Source organism: Cervus elaphus, chromosome 25 (assembly GCF_910594005.1).
Source record: "Cervus elaphus chromosome 25, mCerEla1.1, whole genome shotgun sequence".
NCBI lineage: Eukaryota > Metazoa > Chordata > Mammalia > Artiodactyla > Cervidae > Cervus > Cervus elaphus.
The window spans coordinates 17,993,455-18,013,497 of NC_057839.1; the positions used below are offsets into that span (position 1 = coordinate 17,993,455).

General features: G+C 40.4%; 1 protein-coding gene across 2 annotated transcripts in view; it reads right to left on the bottom strand.

Moving 5' to 3' along the window:
* Window positions 1-5,312: 5,312 nt before the first annotated feature.
* LOC122683775 (regulator of G protein signaling 7 binding protein) overlaps window positions 5,313-20,043 on the bottom strand; it is a 107,464-nt gene continuing 92,733 nt past the window's right edge. For both annotated transcript variants that reach the window (XM_043887609.1, XM_043887610.1), the window contains exon 6: window positions 5,313-10,522. In XM_043887609.1, coding sequence (XP_043743544.1) covers window positions 10,431-10,522 — 92 coding nt within the window. In that variant the 3' untranslated portion in view covers window positions 5,313-10,430. The remainder of the gene's footprint in view (window positions 10,523-20,043) is intronic.

The following is a 20,043-nucleotide window of genomic DNA, read 5'->3' on the forward strand; positions in this document are numbered from 1 at the left end:
CATTTCCCTTCTTTGGGATTGGAATGAAAACTGACCTTTTCCAGTCCTGTGGCCACTGCTGAGTTTTCCAAATTTGCTGACATAATTGAGTGCAGCACTTTAATAGCATCATCCTTTGGGATTTGAAATAGCTCAGCTGAAATTCCATCACCTCCACTAGCTTTGTTCCTGGCAGTGCTTCCTGCTGCTGCTGCTAAGTCGCTTCAGTCACGTCCAACTCTGTGTGTCCAAGTCTGGTCGGCAGCCCACCAGACTCCTCTGTCCCTGGGATTCTCCAGGCAAGAACACTGGAATGAGTTGCCATTTCCTGCTCCAATGCATGAAAATGAAAAGTGAAAGTGAAGTCGCTCAGGCATGTCTAACTCTTAGCAACCCATGGACTACAACCTACCAGGCTCCTCCACCCATGGGATTTTCCAGGTAAGAGTACTGGAGTGGGTTGCCATTGCCTTCTCCTGGTAATGCTTCCTAAGACCCACTTAACTTCACACTCCAGAATGTCTGGCTCTAGGTGAGTGACCACACCATTGTGGTTATCTGGGTCATTAAGACTTTTCTTGTATAGTTTTTCTGTATATTCTTACTACCTCTTCTTAATCTCTTCTGCTTCTGTTAGGTCCTTGCCATTTCTGTCCTTTATTGTGCCCATCCTTGTGTGAAATGTTCCCTTGATATCTCCAATTTCTCAAAGAGATCTCTAGTCTTTCCCATTCTATAGCATTCAGTTGGTGTATCTTTCCCTTTCTCCCTTGCCTTTCACTTCTTTTCTTTTCTCATTTATTTGTAAAGCCTCATCAGACAACGTTATCTTCTTTTTCTTTGGGATGGTTTTGGTCACCACCTCCTGTACAATGTTATGAACCCTCATCAGTTCTTCAGGCACTCTGTCTACCAGATCTAATCCCCAGAATCTGTTTATCACCTCCACTGTATAATCATAAGGGATTTGATTTAGGTCACATCTGAATGGCCAAGTGATTTTGCCTACTTTATTCAATTTAAGCCTGAATTTTGTAATAAGGAGCTGATGATCTGAGCCACAGTCAGCTACAGTCTTTTTTTGCTGACTGTGTAGAGCTTCTCTATCTTAGGCTGCAAAGAATGCAATCAGTCTTATTTTTGTATTGATCATCTGGTGATGTCCATGTGTAGAGTCATCTCTTGTGTTGCTGGAGGAGGGTGTTCACTATGATCAGTGTGTTCTCTTAACGAAACTCTGTTAGCCATTGCCCTACCTCATTTCGTACTCCAAGGTCAAACTTGCCTGTTACTCCAGGTATCTTTTTACTTTCTACATTTGCATTCCAATCCCCTATGATGAAAAGGGCTTTTTTTTTTTTTTTTTTTTTTGGTGTTAGTTCTAGAAGGTTTTGTAGACCCTCATGGAACCATCCAACTTCAGCTTCTTCAGCATAAATGATTTGGGCATAGATTTGGATTACTGTGATGTTGAGTGCTTTACCTTGGAAATGAACTGAGATCATTCTGTTGTTTTTGAGATTGCACCTATGTACTGTGTTTCCGACTCTTGCTGACTCTGACGGCTAGTCTATTTCTTCTAAGGGATTCATGCCCACAGCAGTAGATATAATGGTCATTTGAATTAAATTCACCATTCTCATCCATTTTAGTTCACCAATTCCTAAGATGTCAATGTTCACTCTTGCCATCTCCTGCTTGACCATGTGCAATTTACCTTGGTTCGTGGACCCAATATTCCAGGTTTCTATGTAATATTGTTCTTTATAGCATCAGACTTTCTCTACCAGACACATCCCCAGCTGAGTGTCATTTCTGCTTTGGCCAAATTGGACTACAAAGTTTTGCTTCATCCACCATACTCACTGGACCTTTCACCAGCTGACTATCACTTCTTCAAGCATCTCAACAACTTTTTGCAGGGAAAACACTTCCACAACCAGGAGAAGGCAGAAAATGCTTTCCAAGAGGTCGTTGAATCCCACAGCAAGGATTTTATGCCTCAAACATAGGCAAACTTATTTCTCATTGGCAAAAATGTGTTGATTGTCATGGTTCCTAGTTTGATTAATAAAGTTTAATAATATAAGGCTCACAGTCCAAAACAGTAATTACCTCTTCACAATCTAATATTTGGGGGGTCTAGAATCAGTGTCTAGAGGTTCTGGGTCACAGGGCAGAGTCCCACAAAACTTGAAGCTACCTGGTCAATTTAGGTTCCGCATGCCAGGAAACTACTAGGTGAATAAAGGAGTTACTATGTTGACAGAGATTATTGGCCCTAATCATCATGAGGAAAGAGGGCTACTGTAACACAATGAGGCACAGAGGAACATGTTTGACCCTTAGATGATTAGGTCACCTCTTGGATGCTCATGGGTTTTTCAGGATTACCTATAAATGGGCAAGTACAACAACCATACTCTACTGAAGGGTCACCGGAGTCTCAGACCACTAGGAGTGAGGGTCTGGTTCATCATACCAGGCACTTCAGAAGTGCCTGACTAGGATGAAGGAAATCTAGAATGGGAGGTTGAGAAGAGAGGTCATCAGCAGCTGCTACATAAAAATTGGGACCAACTGCATAAGTGGGGGCTATGCTTTGTGCACTGTATCTCTTTTTGTATATGTGAGTTGTGACAACAGAATACAGAAGAAGCTAAAACTGCATGGCATAGATCAATGTGAGAAGCAACTGGATCTTAGCAGTGCAGAGGATGAACTGTAGTAGATACTGTGGTGCCTGCCTACATTTGTTTTACTGAACCACAGCATCCATCACTCAGCTTCTATGAATGTTGGCTGCTAATGGCAGTATGCACTTTTAAACCTAGATTTATCTGTTCATTCAGCACTACAATGGTTTTATTCTTTCATCTGCTTATGAATAGCTATAATGAAGGTCATTTCTTTTTTTGCTGTATAGTATTCAATTGTATCAGTGTAATACAATTCATTTTTCCATTCTTCTGTTGATGGATTCTTTTGCTGAATTGTTTATGGGTTTTGGCTATTACAGACAAAGCCACTATGGATGTTCTTTTAACCATTTTTGAATACAGACACATATATTTCTCTTGAGTGTCTCCTAGGAGTGAAACTATTGGATCACAGGGTACACGTATGTCCCACAATAGCAGATAATGTTAAACAGTTTTCCAACATAGTTTGCATTTTGTTAGGAACTAGTTCACAACTCTGTGGGCATGAAGATATTATTATATATTCTGGAAGCTTTATTTTTTTAAATTCATCTATTTTTTTTTTTTTGATAGTGAAGTGCAGTTTATTACACCGGTGGGCCCAAGGCAGAGTCTCCTCTTAGCCAAGGACCCCGTCCAGCATTTGTTAAATTCATCTATTTTTTAATTAAAGGATAATTACTTTACAGGATTTTGTTGTTTTCTGACAAATATCAACATGAATCAGACATAAGTTTACGTATGGCTCCTCCCTCTTGAACCTCCCTCCTATTTCCCTCCACATCCCATCCCTCCAAGTTGTTACAGGGTCTTTTTACTTTTAGATCAATAATCAACTTGGAATGAGGTAAGAGTGAAGTTTAATTTTTCAGCAAATGGAAATCAATTGACCATTTGGCTGAAAAGCACTATTTATTTCAAAGATTTCCCTTTGTCTGCTGTTCTGTAACACAGTATCATGCAATGTTTGATTGGTTTGACTTTTCTCATAAAAGAGCTTTAATTATAAGGAAATAATTGGACAGTTATTTGGTTGAAACTTTTGTAGTATTGATATATTATTTCCATTTCGCTCTCAGGAAACTGAGGCTTACAGAAGGTAACTAATTTAGTGAGCAAGTTCTTCTAGATCAAGATTCACGTTACTAATGCCTTCAATGAGTTAGAAATCAATCAAGGAGTTAAGCAGATAACAGTGTGAGATAGGTAATCTCTGCTAAAGCTCTTTTGTTGTTGTCACATGGTGTCCAACTCTGGATCCAAGACAGTTGTTTCAGCTTCCACCCTCATGCTTTCCTCGCAGCTTAGTGGGAAGGGAGACATGCCCCTTATTGCTTCCCTGGTGGCTCAGAGGTTAAAGCGTCTGCCTCCAATGCGGGAGACCTGGGTTCAATCCCTGGGTTGGGAAGATCCCCTGGAGAAGGAAATGGTAACCCACTCCAGTATTCTTGCCTGGAGAATCCCATGGACAGAGGAGCCTGGTGGGCTACAGTCCACGGGGTCGCAAAGAGTCGGACATGACTGAGAGACTTCACTTTCTTTCACGTTCTACTTTCACTTTCAAATTGGCTTCCCTGATAACTCAGTTGGTGAAGAATCTGCCTGCAATGCAGGAGACTCCGGTTTGATTGGGAAGATCCCCAGGAGAAGGGATAGGCAACCCACTCCAGTATTCTTGGGCTTCCCTTGTGGCTCAGCTGGTAAAGAATCCACCTGCATTGTGGAAGACCCTGGGTTCGATCCCTAGGCTGGGAAGACACCCTGGAGAAGGGAAAGGCTATCCAGTCCAGTATTCTGGCCTAGAGAATTGTGCAATTTCACTCAGAAGCTATTGACCAAAATTCAGTTGTACTGCCACACCCATAACCAAGGGAGCCTGGGAAATGAAGTATGTAAGTGGCCAGTGTCTTCCTGAAATTTGGGATCTCTAGAAAGCAGGTATTGGAACAGCTAGCCATAGCTGGGGGTACTTCGTTGCAGCCCATCCGATATTCAGACAAAAGTCTGTAACTCTAGGATATACTGCACAATCCCTGACAACTAGCTGAACTCAGTAGTTTGCCTTTTGAAAAACTTCAGATGTGTATCATCTCCTTTTATTGGAAAATAAAATTATTTAACTCACTTTCACTTAATTCCCCCCTTCTGTTCTTCTTTTCTTCTTCTTCTCTCTTTCCTGTCCACCCAACTTTGTCTGCCTATCTCTTTTTTCTTCAAAAGTTAGGGTGCCCTGTTATTTCCTCTCCATGTCTCCACTGCCTACATTTCGATGACAGGAACACGTCAAGGGGGTGGGGTGAGGGGGTGGGTAGGATCGCTGCAAGTGGTGAATCACAAAGTCTCTCACTTTTTCATCCTTTTTTTTTTAAACTTTAATTATTAGTTTTTATTACACAAGTAATACATATTCATTGTAGAAAAATTAGAAAACACAGAAAAGCGAAAAGAAAAAATAATCACCCATAATCCCACTACCCATAAATAACTACTATTAACATTTTAGTGTATGTCCTTCTAGCTTTTTATGCATATATATCAATATATATACATACATAGATATATTTATATATATTTTCTTTTTTTTACAAATATTGTGTCATACTATACACACCATTTTAGAATATGTTTTTAATATATATTGTGAACATTGTTATTTATTCCCTGAAAAAAGTATACAGTTACTACATGCTCATTGTGGAAAAGTCAGAAATTACAGATATGCAAAAAAAAAAAAAAAATATATATATATATATAGTTGCTCCAGATCTCACCTCCCAGAGATAAATGCTGTTAACATTTTAGCAAATATCTTTTCAGACTCTTTAATGCACACATATATGTAAGTATATTTTTTAAATGGGATGATCCTATAGATATTCTTCTCTGTTTTCATTTAACAATATAATTCCATAAATATATGTATGGTGCTTACTCTTAATTGGTGCACAGTATTCCACTGATAGGATATACCATATTTAACCAATCTTATTCTGTGGGTTTATTTACAGTTTTTCCCATTCTTCCAATTATAAGTATTCTTTCTTGCATATTTTTTGATTGAATAATGAATGACTATATCTTAGGTCATTTTTTCTGACCTTTTCCAGGAGAATTTCCCTACAGTGGAATTACTTGGTATAGGCGAAAAATATATTGCCCAATTATTTTTCAGAAAGGTGGAATCAGTTTACATACATGTTGCTCTATAAGAGGATGTTCACTTCCAGATTTCCTTGCTGTCCCTGGAAACATTCATTCTTTATATTCTTGCCTTTCTGATACATTAAAAAAGAGTATATCATAATAGCTTACATTTTTGATTACTAGTCTATTCAAATATTTTCATATTATTAGTGCATTATTTTAATTTATGGTACATTGCCAGTTTGTGTGCTTGGCTCAATTTTCTACTAGAAAGTTTGATTCTTTTTGAGTCATAAAATGTCATTTATTCATGCATTCATTATTCACTCATTCCATAAATATGTTTTCACTATTTGCTTTTGTGTTTAGCACTGTGCTGAGGATATAAGAATAAGCAAAATAAACATTGTTGATGCCTTCTGGAACTTCAGTTTAGTGGGGACAGACAGTTAAACAAGCAATAATGAAAAACGTATAATAAGGAAAAGAAAAAAATGGGAACACTTGGCTGGGGAGGGAGTTGTAGATCATGAAAACTTGCCAAAGGTAGTGGAATTTAAGCTCTTGATATTTATTAGACATCTGTACTCTTTGTTGCATACATTCAAAATTTTGCTTTCTCTTAATCTGATTTGGTTTCTTTTAACTTTATAGGAATTTTGCATTTTTAATTGGTCAAACCCATCCATCTTTTCCTTTGGTGTTTCTTGCTTAACTATAACACTTAGAAAAATTCCCCTCCTACCACCCACATACACTAAAATTACATCATATTCATCAGTACTTCCAGTTTATTTATGTGCTTTAACATTTAAATATTTACTTCACTTAGAATTTATTTTGATGACAGTTTTGAGGTATGGATCTAATATATCCCTCAACAGATGGCTAACCATTTCTCCCACTATAATGTACTTAATAAACCAACCTTTTCTCATAGATTTGAAATGACATCTTTTTAATGTACTCAGTTCTTCTATGTTCTTGGGTTTATAACTTGGCTTTATATTTAATATTAATGGTTTATTCTGGACCATTTCTCATTCTTTCTGTAGTTACCTGAAAGTTGAGCATTTTGCATTTGGTGATGTTCTAGAACCTAAAGAAATGGTAGACATTGCTAAGGTATGTGTGTATGTGGGTGAGAAGTTATTATGGATGGATATCCTTAATTCTTTCAATTTTGAGACTTCCAGAGGCTGAAATCCCACATGGGATCATTGCTAATCTGGCCAATTTGTTGGCTGGCTAAAATTAATTAGATGCTTTTATGCTCTGCATAAAGCTTAGATTCCAGTAGGTGGCAGTATTGCCAAACAGTTAAGTATCCAAACTTGCAGGAGCACTGAGGAACAATATGATCTGGCAGGAAATTCCCCCAAGAGCTTTCATTAGAGGAGGCATCAGGGCTGTGATACTTTTAAAGTCTTTCTTTGTACCCTTACACAATGGCACAATCAGAAGTGTGCACTGAATCTGTTCCTAGACATGTGCAAAAAACAGAAGTGGACTGATTTTTAAAAAGTGGCACCTACTGTGGGCCTTTCTTCATATACCTCAACCAAAAGTGCCTTTGGGCCCAGCCAATGACTGATTCAAAGCCTGGAAATGTGGTTTTAAACAATGTGATTGTGGTGGGATTCAAGTGATTTTTATTTTCTTTGTATTTGGTGGTATTTTTCAGATTTCCCACAAAGAACATGCATTATCTCTGTAATCTGAAAAAAAAAAAATCAACACAAGGTATTAAAAATAGGGTGGTAAAACGGGTGACTGTGTGCCAGAGAAACTTTACATCCTTTTTTGTTTCAAGCGTATGTACACATGCAACAAATGAGTTCAATGGGCTCTCCTTATCCCTAGAGATCAGCTCAGTGTTATTGCTAATCCGAAAGCAAATTACCAGCAGGAAGCAGAGACAATTATCTCATGGAACTACACCTGAGAAAGTCCTTTGGTAGGTAATGGGGGAGTGGGGTCAGCTCCTAACAAGATGCACTAGCATACCTAATAGGAGATGGTGAATTACCCATTGCAACTCTGAGCCAGGGTAGGTTACGGGGACTTTGAGCACTATATTTAATTTTAGGACCTGCTATAGTGAAAGAAGATCTATAAATCTTGGAGTATGTCCGCAGGAACTACAAAATTGATCCAAGGCTGGGTAACAGGCACTATGAATAAAAGATAAGGTGGTTGAATTTATTTATCTTAGATATGGAAAGCCTAGCTGGGGAATTAGACAAATCCCCATCTCCATGAGTAGCGACTATAGCCCTCCCCAGACATGGAGGTGAGACCTGAATTTATTAACAGTCTTCAGTTGTACAAAGGACAATTGCACGGAAGGTGTTACTTTCACACTGAGACTAAGGCGAGAGTGAGCACAGATTAACCAAGCAGAAGTGATTTAGGTCAGGCATTTAGAAGAAGGTGCTGAACACCAAGACTGGGCTTCTCTGTTAATAACTGTACATGGGTTAGTAGGAACTAGATTGAAGCTAAGGGTTCAATATGGTAGAAGAGGGGAGAGGGCAGAGATGGCAGCTGAGAGCATGCCAGAGTAGGCTCCTTCGTAATTTCTAAAACAATGGACCTGAAGTGAATTAAACTTCAGGAGATGAAAAGGAACCGCATTCAGGAAAGGATATTAAGCTTGAATCAAACCAGATGTGTGAAAATTGGTGTTTGCAGACCATGTAAATTTGGGCATGGTTACCTGTTTTGCAAAGGAGCAGTCACCGCTAGGAGTCTTTCAATAGCATATTCTGACAACTGTTTTGTAAGTATTTGATTTAGAAAATTGTGATTTTACTTGTATAACTTTCAAGGGTATGTTTTGACATGAAGCTAGTCATACTTATAACCATGTATCAGTTGCCAGCTCATTGGAACACATCTCTGGACTCCAAGAATAAGGCCAATAACCAGCTGGTGTGATCTAAATAGAGACATGCGTAGTGTTTTGAGATCTCTTCCAACTCTTCAATCCTTTCACTTTCAATCAAAAAAACTAGAAGACAATTCCAAGGATAATTTCCACAACAGCAGATATTAGGTTGAACTATATGAAGTTGCCATTTTTAGGTCAAAAACAGTCAAATATCAGCATTTTCATATAATTCAACCTACTATGATAGTTATTTCAGTAGTTCGTCTCTACCTCTCTCCCTCTTCACTGAAGCTACTAAAAACTTGGGTATATTTAGTTTTTTAGGTCAAAGTGTTGGTGGACATATAAATGCCTGTGAACATAAATGCTGAGAAATTATACGGTTGGTATTAAATGCATGTCTTGGATAAACCATGGATAGCTCATCCTTTTATTGTGCTGGATTCTGGTGCCTCTGGTCTGACCTTAGGAATTTTCAGACTATGGAAAACAAGAAAAGAAGTTCAAAGGCTTGATCTTTCAACCCATGGGAAATTCTGTCTGGGAAATGGGCCAAAGGAAGAACAAGGGAAAATATAACAAAATCTGTACCATGTTACAAGTTTAGTGGAGGAAGAGCACAACAAAGCTGTGAGCAGAAAAACAAAGCATGTGGCTTCCTTCTTTCTAGAATGGAGTATTGCTTAATGTGTCCTGCTTGTAAGATTCTAAGCATAAGACAAGACACCAAGTACACGTTGGAAAAGTCTTATCTGCATAGTTATCTAAAATGAGACAAGCTTAGCTTAACTAAAAAGATTTTATTAACAATGTAAAATGTTAAGTATTTTTACGATCTGAGCTAAATCCAGCATGCCCTATAAGATTTAACACTATGCTGATATGCAGACATCATGCTTCAATTTCAATTAGAACAAAATGTGATAATATTCAATTTTACATTGGAGGGTAATTGTATATGTTACTACACCATTTCCTAACTGGATTACTTCATTCTCCAAGAAGCTGAAAAAGACACCATTGGACTGAAAGGAAATTAGTTGCCCATATGCACTGTATGAAGGTATTAGGATTATTGTGTATTTACAAAATTTAAATACTTTTCATATATGGTTTTTGTTGCATTGTAAATTAAGACATTTTTCTGTTGAAGCTCTTAGAGTCTGACAGAATGGAAGACTAACCATAAATGAGTGCAGAGAAAGCAATAGGTTGAGGTGGTATATATTTGATTATAATATTATTTCTAATACTGGTTGGATTTTGAACAGTTTTGCAGTTTTAAATAGATTTCTATGTTTAAAGACTCTCATATGTGATCAATTGTTTACATGAGATCAGCAAGAGCTACAGATATACTATTATACATGAAATAATTTTTCTCTGTATAATACACTTAAAAATTCTTTAAATAATTTAAAAATCATAATTCTTGCATCTGTCATGGTGTGGTTTGGAGCAGACATGTGCAATGTCAGCTTTAAAAATCCTTTTAAAAACAGACTGCTTTTTGAATCTGTTTTTTTTTTTCCTTGACAGCAGCTGCTTTCAAGTGTAAAATCATTTAAAAGGACAGCGAGAGGTGGATAAAAGTAATAAGGAAGCTTAGAAAACATAGTCAAAAGCCAATGACTGTGGTTCAGCTGTCTGGAGGTCCTCGGGTTCAGTGATATTTTCAGGTCTTCCCAGTGGTGGCTTCCAGGAGGAATCGCCTAGCTTGAGACGAGACAGCACAGCCCAAAGAACCTTCTCTTCCGTCTTCTAACCAGTGGGTAGGGAGTTAGATTTAGAAGGCTGCTGTCATCTGTGATGGGATAGAATGTACAGGTTGAGTAAGGCACAGATAAAACAACTGTTTTTTAAGGATTGGCCTTAAAAATCCACCATCCTTCGAATCCAAGTTTCTCAGCTTCAGCATTGTTGACATTTTTGGACCAGATCATTCTTTATTGTTAGGGGCTGTCCTGAGCATTGTAGGATATCCAGCAACATCATTGGCCTCTACTCAATAGATGCCAGTAGCACTTCCCTACCAATGTGACACCTGCAAATGTCCCCAGATGCAGCCACATGTTCCTGGGGTGGGGGCGAAAGTGAAGCAAATAGCCACAGTTGAGAACCACTGCTTAAACTGCGTGGGGCAGTTTTTCACTTGGGCAATGTATCCTTCTGAGAAAGAGTCTGTGCTTTGGAATAAAATTGGCTTCTTTTCTATAGTTTACTACTTACTAGTCCTGTGACTTTGAACATGTCGCTTAAGCTCATTAAGCTTCATTTTCCCCATATGTAAAATAGGGTTTAATAATACTTACGCTAGGTGAGAGTTAAATGAAATAATCTATTAAAATACTTAGCTTGGTTGGTGACCTTGGTGCCTAGCATAGAGGAGAGACTTATTATTAATAATAATATAGCTATGATTAACTATTTTTCCTTTACATAGGACCTTGTTTTACCTCCATTCACTCACTTTATGCCTCAGGAAGAGGTTTCAACTCTTTCTTGTTGAGTGTTTCCCTAGCACTTTTTACAGCCAGGTATCTGAATACAAAGGCTTTTGGAGAAGGTTGTCAGCTGTTAAATTCACCAGTTCTGGCCTGAAATTTTTAGTACAGCGACAAGTAGAGAAACAAAGAAACAAACCTGTAAACCTAATACAGTTTAATGAGCTGGGTTTTGGGGAAATAGTGCAATTCTGAGTAGAGACGGCCTGTTGGAGTGGAACTGGCCAGTATGAGTCCCAGAGGCTGGAGAAGGACCACAAGGAAATAGCCTATAAATTGTCAACTAGGGCAGTGCTAGGATATGGTCAGAATGGAATTAGGGGCAACAAAATGGCTGGTTGGCTCTGGGAAATGTTTTAAAAACTGTATTTAGCTGCATTGAGTCTTAGTTGTTGCATGCCAGGTCTTCACTGCACCATGCAGGACTTTGTTGCGGCACATGGACTCTCTAGTTGTGGTCGGTGGGCCAGTTCCTCCATGGCAGTGGGATCCTACTTCCCCAACCAGGGACTGAACCCACGTCTTCTGCATTGCAAGGTGAATTCTTAACCACTGAACCAACAGGGTAGTCCCTCTGGAACGTTTTTAAGCCCAAGCTTTGCCAGGACCACTTGCACTGCTCTCCAAGAACAAAGCTAAGATGTTGCCCTCCTTTCCCCCATCCTAATCTTGAAGATGCAGGACCTTGGGAAAGAGCCCAGAATCGGGAGTGAGATGAAGAGATGGGTATAGTGAAGAATGTGCCCCAGTTGAATAAAACTGGCTTGTAGATGACAGTTGGTTTTCTCGATAACTCAGCCTGGCGTGCTGCAGTCCATGGGGCCGCAAAGAGTCAGACACGACTGAGCAATGGAAGGAAAACAACAAGACACTCAGGAAACTGTCGGGAACAAAAATGAGTCCTGGCTTTCTGGTCCTCTTACATAAATTGTCATCCAAGTGCCCTGGCTTTTCTCTCCCCAGCCCCCAAGGCTCCCATGTGTCATACCTGTTTGTAAATTAGCATCACCCACCGAGCTGACAGTGTTCCTTGGAATGCTGCACTATGTTACACATTTAGATGGAACTAGAGTAGCAAGTTGGAAGCAGGAAAGAAGACAGGCACACCAGTTGGGCACATCAGATTAATCAAACACAGCCTTCTCCCCACAGTCTCCACAGATGACAGTCCTCTCTCAAAACCCACACTCTGCTAATGTGGAGAAAAACAGGACTTTCTTTGTCTTTTTTCACAGTGAAAAATAATTCACTATAATCTGGATGTCAACATTTTGAGACTAAAAATGGGACATCTCTTTTTTTTTTAACAGTTAAACTTGCCCCAAATTGTTTAAGACACTGAAAGCAATGTCAAATCCTATATATAAGCCTAATTTCTCAGCAGAATCTCTCAGAGATGAATCATGATATATCTGGAGCAGAAAGAAATGATAACCATATTCTCTCATCATTTTTAGGGCTCTTACTTCTTTAGCCACCAAATGATCAGTGAACTTAACCTAATTGGATATGGCATAGACACAGCAGATCCTGAAGGTTTTAGTATCTGTTTGAATGCTGACCACGCTTCCTGACACTCAAGTTCAACTGAAAGTCAACACTTCCTTGGAATAGATGCACCAAAACTATGAAGATACTGATAGGAAAGGAAAACTTTATTTTTATTTTTTTGAGACTTAGAGATCTATTTTCTGAATTTCCATTTATTTCCTGAATTTCCTATATGTTTGCCTTTCTCCAAACATTTAAGAGATTTGGGAGTGACCTCACTGGTATTTATATATTATAAAATGCAATTCTTGATATGTATCATTCCCACTGCATGGGGAACTGTCTACATACATTGGTATATTGTATTTACAAAGCAAGTGTGCATGCGTGTGCTATGGCATGTATGTTCTGTGGTGGTATATTTGCTTCCATTTCCTCTTTTTTATATATTAAAAGCACACAGCTATTATGCACAGGGATTATGAGATTTGTATCAAGACTGACCTTTGTATCTGTGCATTCATTACAGTGAATCAAAAAACCTCTGTGCTGTTGAAATTCTCCTCATTCACCCTTCTTTTCATATGTGTATATAACATTCACTTGTGAGTGCTATATACACACATGCACACACATACGTATATAGCATTCACAAGTGAATAGGACGTGTTAGAGTTGATGAGAAAGTGCTCAGATGTTAAGCAGAGGACAGGCTGCCTAATAAGGATGACTGCTGGTTTGGGGCATCTTTGTTGAGCATCTGTGACACCTTTGCCTAGCCCAGAGCTTGTCTGATCATCACCTAGGTCTGAGGTGATACTAAAGCTTAAAAAATTCTTGGCAGAAATTCAGAGCAGCTTTCTACACTGTAGGAAGCTGACACCTGCAAGTAAATGCTGAAATTCACCGAGCAGTAAGTCTGCCTGGAATGGTTTGAAATGTATTCAATGCCAAGGAAAGATGTCTTTCCACATTGACTGAAATCCTGTCTTCGAAGTGAGGGGCCGTCAACAGAATGTGAGCAAAATGGGTGTTTTCCCACTTATTCCAAACTTTCTGGGCTAATCCATCTGAACTTGGGAAGTCTTTGATTTTTATTGCTAATGTTTGAGACTTTCACGGTGTCTTCTTTCCAAAGTGCATACTCTCAAAGAACTGTAACCTCGGACAGTTTTAAATTTGAAAATAAAAAGTGAGAAAGGGAAGAGGAAGGAGGAAAGCATAGCAGAAAGTGAAAGAAAAGGAGATTAGGGTATTCAGCCATCAGTAAGTTCAAAATTCAGTCATTTGATGTTTAATTTTTGGGTGCTACTAGAGCCAGGAACACTGAAGTCCCCTAAGGTACAATAATACCAAATTGCTTCTGCTAATAAAAGATTTTTTACATAAATGATATGTTAAGAAACAGAGGGCATGAAAATGAGGTTTGCAAATAATAAACAGGTTTGAGTTTAAAGCTATGTTTTCTAAGTCAAGAGGAGTGCTTATGATGGAACTGCAAACTTCTATTCTGGAAAAAAAAAGAGAACTTCATCTAATTCCAGGGTTCCCAAACATGGGCAGCATCAGTTTCATCTGAGGGCTTGTTAAAGCACAGATTGCCAGCCCCACCTCCAGAGTTTCTGAATCAGTAGGTCTGGGGTGGGGCAAGACAATCTGCATTTCTTACAAGTTCCCAGACCTGCTAATACTTCTGGTCCTAAGACCACACTTTGAGAACCACCGAATTAATCAAAGGCCTATGAACTGCAAGGCTCTATGTCAGGTGCTGAGGGTAACACCAGATGGGTCCTAAGAGAAAGGTGACTCTTGGCCTCAGGGATCTTGGTTTGAGTAACTAGGAGGCTTCATTAGAAATGCCATTGGAGAGATACAAATAGAATGCTGTGAGAATTCTCAGAGGGAAATTACTCCCATCTGTAAAGAGAACATTTGCAGAAGATTCCTGGGGCCTTGGTGTTTATGCTAGGCCAAAAGGGGTGGGGAGAACTTGGACATTTGGTGAAGTAGGGGGACAGGCGTTCTGGATGAAGAGAGCAGTGTGAACAAAGATGTGGAGGTCAAAGGCAGCCTGAATTGGGTCCAAGTAAACAGTCCAGTCAGGCTGGAATGAAAGGCATATGAAGAAGTGTTAGTGTAAAACAGAACTACTGAGAATTCCCTGAATAAGGCCATATACCTTCTCTCGCCTCCCTGACTTTACATACGCCATCTCCTTTTTTTCCAGAAAAGTCTTTTCTGATTGCTCTATGCTTCTACCTTCATGCCTGCATTCATTCTATAAATAATTGCTATAGCCCTTGGGCTTCCCTGATAGTTCAGTTGATAAAACATCCGCCTGCAATGCAGAAGACCCTGGTTCGATTCCTGGGTCAGGAAGATCCCCTGGAGAAGGGATAGACTACCCACTCCAGTATTCTTGGGCTTCCCTTGTGGCTCAGCTGGTAAAGAATCTGCCTGCAATGCGGGAGGCCTGGGTTCGATCCCTGGGTTGGGAAGATCCCCTGGAGAAGGGAAAGGCTATCCACTCACAGTATCCTGGCCTGGAGAAATCCATGGACTGTCCATGCGGTCACAAAGAGTTGGACACAACTGAATGACTTTCACTTTCACTTTCATAGCCCTTGGAACATTGTCTGCTTCCAACCCTGTGCATCCACAATTCTATAAGCAACTCTTTAGACAATGAGACAATAAATTTACCCTTGCTGTTCAACTCTTCATCTCTCACTCACTCCTCAACCCTCCGTAATTAGGCTCTGTGCATGCCCCCAATTCCAAGAAAGCGGATTCTGGCCACCTCACCAGTGACTGCTTTGTTGCTAAATACTATGGGTAATTTCAGTTCTTATTTAACTGAACTGCCCCACACTATGAGCCATTCTTTCCTTGCAACTTTCTTATTCCAGTATGCTGAGCTTCATATCAGTTTCTTATAAACTCTTCTTCTTTCCCCTCAAACCTTAAATTTTGGTATTTCAGAGCTCTTCTCTGTGTCCTCTCTGGGGGTGGTCTCAAGTATTTTCAGGGCTTCAGTTGCCCACATGCTGTTTGTGTTTACCTCTGTATTTCCTGCCCTTCCAGCTCCCATGTCTCACACCAACATAAGGCACGTACATCCACCACGAGCTCTGAGCACTGGCCTTGGAGTGTCCCCACAATCAGAACTCCATCTGTCCTGGGCTCTACCTCTGCTGGTACCGCGCTGTTCCACCTTAGTGATGGGTACCATCATTCACTCTGCTCTCCAAATCTGAACTCAGGTTTCACCCTTGATTCTGCTTTGCTAACATAGTTCAGCCAACTGGCCATATCCTCTTCTCCAAGCCCCTGGCTTTAGGTCAGATTGTAAGCATTTCTTACCTGGCTTATTGTACTTGCCTACTAACTGAACCCCTCCAGTGACCCCAGGATAAAGTCCAAATATCTTAATATGAATTAGAGGGCCCTTAATGACATAGCCCCCCTACCTCTCTAGTCTCTCTCTGAAGCCTCTTTTCTAACCACTTTCCCAATTAATGAAGTGCTTGTAGTTCATCAAAATCCCCTGCTCTCTCATCTCCCCAGATGCCTTCACACATTTGGAATTTTCTGCCTAGACTGTCTTCTTTCCATATTTTTCTTTTGCTAATTCTGATTTTTTATCATAAAAAAAATCTCAACTCACACCCTTTGCAAAAAGCAATTCTCAATTACTCCTGTCTCCTCCATCCCCATTTATAACTAAAATCTGACTAGGTGAGAATCCAGTATGCCCATGTAGCATCCTTTACTAACTATCATGGCACTGTTGCATTTAAACACTATTTTTTTTTTGTCTTTCCAATAGGGTGTGTGTTTCCAGAATTCACGTGCCATACCCTGAGGGCTCTATCACAATCTCTGCAAGGGATGGCTATGTCATTTGAAAAAGCTTCCCAGGTGATTTTCATTCCCATTTTGTCCTGTTGAGATGGAGAGCCTCTAGGGCAGTGGTTCCCAACATTTTTGGCACCAGGGACCGGTTTCGTGGAAGACACTTTTTCCACAGACTGGGGTGGGAGGGTTTCGAGAAGATTCAAGAGCATTACATCTATTGTGCACTTTATTTCTATTATTATTACATCAGCTCCACCTCAAATCATCAGGCATTAGATCCCAGAGGTTAGGGACCCCTGCTCTAGGGATAGAGCCATCCCTAGCACCTGGCACATCATGGGTGACCATCACATGTTGGATGATGGTGGGGACAAAGAATGCTGAGGTGAGAAATCTATTTTTCCTTCGACAGTGTGTAGACACTTAAAATTTGTGAGTAGAGGCTCAACAAAATTAGAGTAATATACTAAGAAACTGATGATGGTCAGTGATGAGTGGATTAGATTGGAGGAGAGAGAGGGGGGCATAGCATACGTCACATTGAATCCTGGGCAAAATGTTGTACAGATTGCAAAGAATCTGGGATAACTGGCAAAACTGCCCAGAGTGACATTCAGACACCAGTTTGAAGCATAGAAAGTCTTTAAATGAGATGCTGGGGAAAGACCTACAAGGTCATCTCTAGGCTAGCAGGTGGCATAACAGCTCAACGTCCTTCAGCCCCATGCTGGAGAACTCAACCATGGCCAGGTTGGTTCCAGTTATGCACATCCACACCAGAGTGGAGCAGAGGTGTAGAGAATGGGGGAACTGTTCCTAGACCTGGTTTAGTCTGGAGTAGGACTCTCCACAGGTGGTGCAATGGTAAAGAAACCACCTGCTGATGTAGAAGACACAAGAGATGCAGGTTTGATCCCTGGGTTGGGAGGATCCCTTGGAGTAGAAAATGGTAACCCGCTATAGTATCTTTGCCTGGAAAATTCCATGGACAGAAGAGCCTGGCAGGCTACAGTCCATGGGGTCACAAAGAGCTGGACATGACTGAGGGACTAAGCGCACATGCGCGTGCATGCACGCACACACACACACACACACACACACACACACACACACACACGACTGTGTGCAGGAGAGGACCCATTCTAGAACAAGTGCAAGTCCTGACTGATCCACTCGAGACTGACTCTAATGCGGGGTTACCACCAACTGAATTTTACGCAAAAGTAAATGTACTGACAACACCACACAGGATTCGTGAAGTCAGAATTTTGGAAAAGGTGAAACTGTCTTTCAGGCTTAATTTATTTCTGCGATGCTTTGTTTGATTACAGCCTGCATTTAGAAGATGCTTGTCCTTCACTTTCCCATCTCCTTTTAGCCTTTGTCAGTAACCTTGTGGGCTCTCCACAGGTGGTTCCATTTGTAATCCATTTGACACAGCAAGACTCTCATAATTAATGAAGCTCCCTACAGCACTGTCAGTGACCCAGAATGTAGGACAGGAGAGGCGCTGAAGCAGAGGAAAGGACAGCAGGTTGAGAGCCAGAAGACGGGGAGGTTGTGGGGAGCTGGGGCAGAGCAAGGCAGGCTCCCTCTTCTTCTGCGCACCTTTGTCTCCAGTCTTAAACAGGAAGTATGGGAAGGCAAAGGCCCCATCTCAGATGAAGGCATAATCACTAACCATTACAATTCCTGCTCTTGGCCACTTTTGTTTGTCACTGAAAGTCAATTTACAGCATATTGTTGCTGAGTCAAGTTTTGATTGTGGTGAGAAGGGGAGATGATAGGATTAAATCTTGAAATGTGAAAATCAACAGGAAGAGTTTCTGAGTTGAGGGACAGGATGGAGTCTGGAAGGGCTTCCCTGGTGGCTCAAATGGTAAAGAATCTGCCTGCAATGCAGGAGACCTGGGTTCGATCCCTTGGTCAGGAAGATCCCCTGGAGAAGGTAATGGCTACCTACTCCAGTATTCTTGCCTGGAGAATCCCATGGACAGAGCAGCCTGGTGGGTTATGGACCATGGGCTCGCAGAGTTGGACACACCTAAGCAACTAACACACACACACACACACACATATGGAGTTTGGAGAGCAGGGCAATCAAAGCATTTCCAGGGTGCGTCCCCACATACTTGCCTGGCAGGATTTCTACATGGTCAGGATTTGAGTATGGAAAAGGGGCAGCATCTTATTCCTTTTTCTCTCTGCTTCAAACATACATGTAAATGGAATAAAAAGAGAAAAGAAAGACACAGCCAGAAGGAAAACAGATGGCTTTCTATAATGCTTTTCATCCAGTTAGAATTATGTTTTGAAAATAAGGTCCTACAGAAAAGAACTGGAATACATTTTTCCACATGTCATCCCACACCATTTTCTGCTGAGATGGGACCTGGATAATAACGAGGTTGTCTGAACAGAGTTCCAGGAAGATAATGGGACAGGCCTTGTGCTCTACCTTGGTGTATCCAGTCAGAGAGAGGAATCTGGCTGATTTGCACATTAAAATGGTGCCCTGTGCCTCTGATAAAACATGTGCCCAGAGTGACTCCCAGAGACCTGCTCTCCTTCCTTTAGGCCTTCTCAGACCCCTGGTGGAGACTCACATCCCTGCTTCTCCACTGCTCACTCCCAGTGTGGTCAGTCAAGTCCTACTCTTTGCGACTCCATGGACTGTGGCCCACCAGGTTCCTCTGCCCATGGAATTCTCCAGGCAGGAATATTAGAGGGAGTTGCCATTCTCTTCTCCAGGAGATCTTCCCGACCCAGGGATCGAACCTGGGTCTCCTGCATTGCAGGCACAGTCTTTACCATCTGCGCCACTGATCTCTGTTCTGGGTGTGTTTAATGAGCCTGCCATCATACTGTGAGGACCGGTTAAACACGCCCAGAATAGAGATGCATCTTCATGTGCTAAAGGTTCCCTTTTCTCCCCCAAACGAAGAAACCTTAATTTCCCACAAGACTTCACCTGAATTTTAAAAATTATTTTAGTACATGTATGACTGAGTCCTTTCACTGCTCACCTGAAACTACCACAACACTGTTGACTGGCTATACCCCAATAGGAAATTAAAAGTTTAAAGTTGGAAAAAAAAATATTTTAAAATCATACAGCATTACTCCCTCCTGAAGAAGACCTTCTGTCTCCTAGCTTTTTCCTTTTCATGTCCCAAATGGATTTAGGATTCAAGTCCTGGGTGTCCCTTGTTCGGATTTTTTTTCCTTTTCGCTGATAGTATCAATCATTCACTACTATTATTACATTTTCAAAATGTATTTAAAATTCTAGTTATTTTTTCTGCTTATAAAAGTAATAAAGTTATACAAAAGATTTCTATTATATTATCTTTTTATGATTATAAAGATGCCCTAAGTAAAGAAAATAAAATATCTGTTCTTCCAATAATGCCTGATTCAAAAACTTTTGGATGAACTTTTACTAATTGTAGGGGGTATGTTTCAGATATTT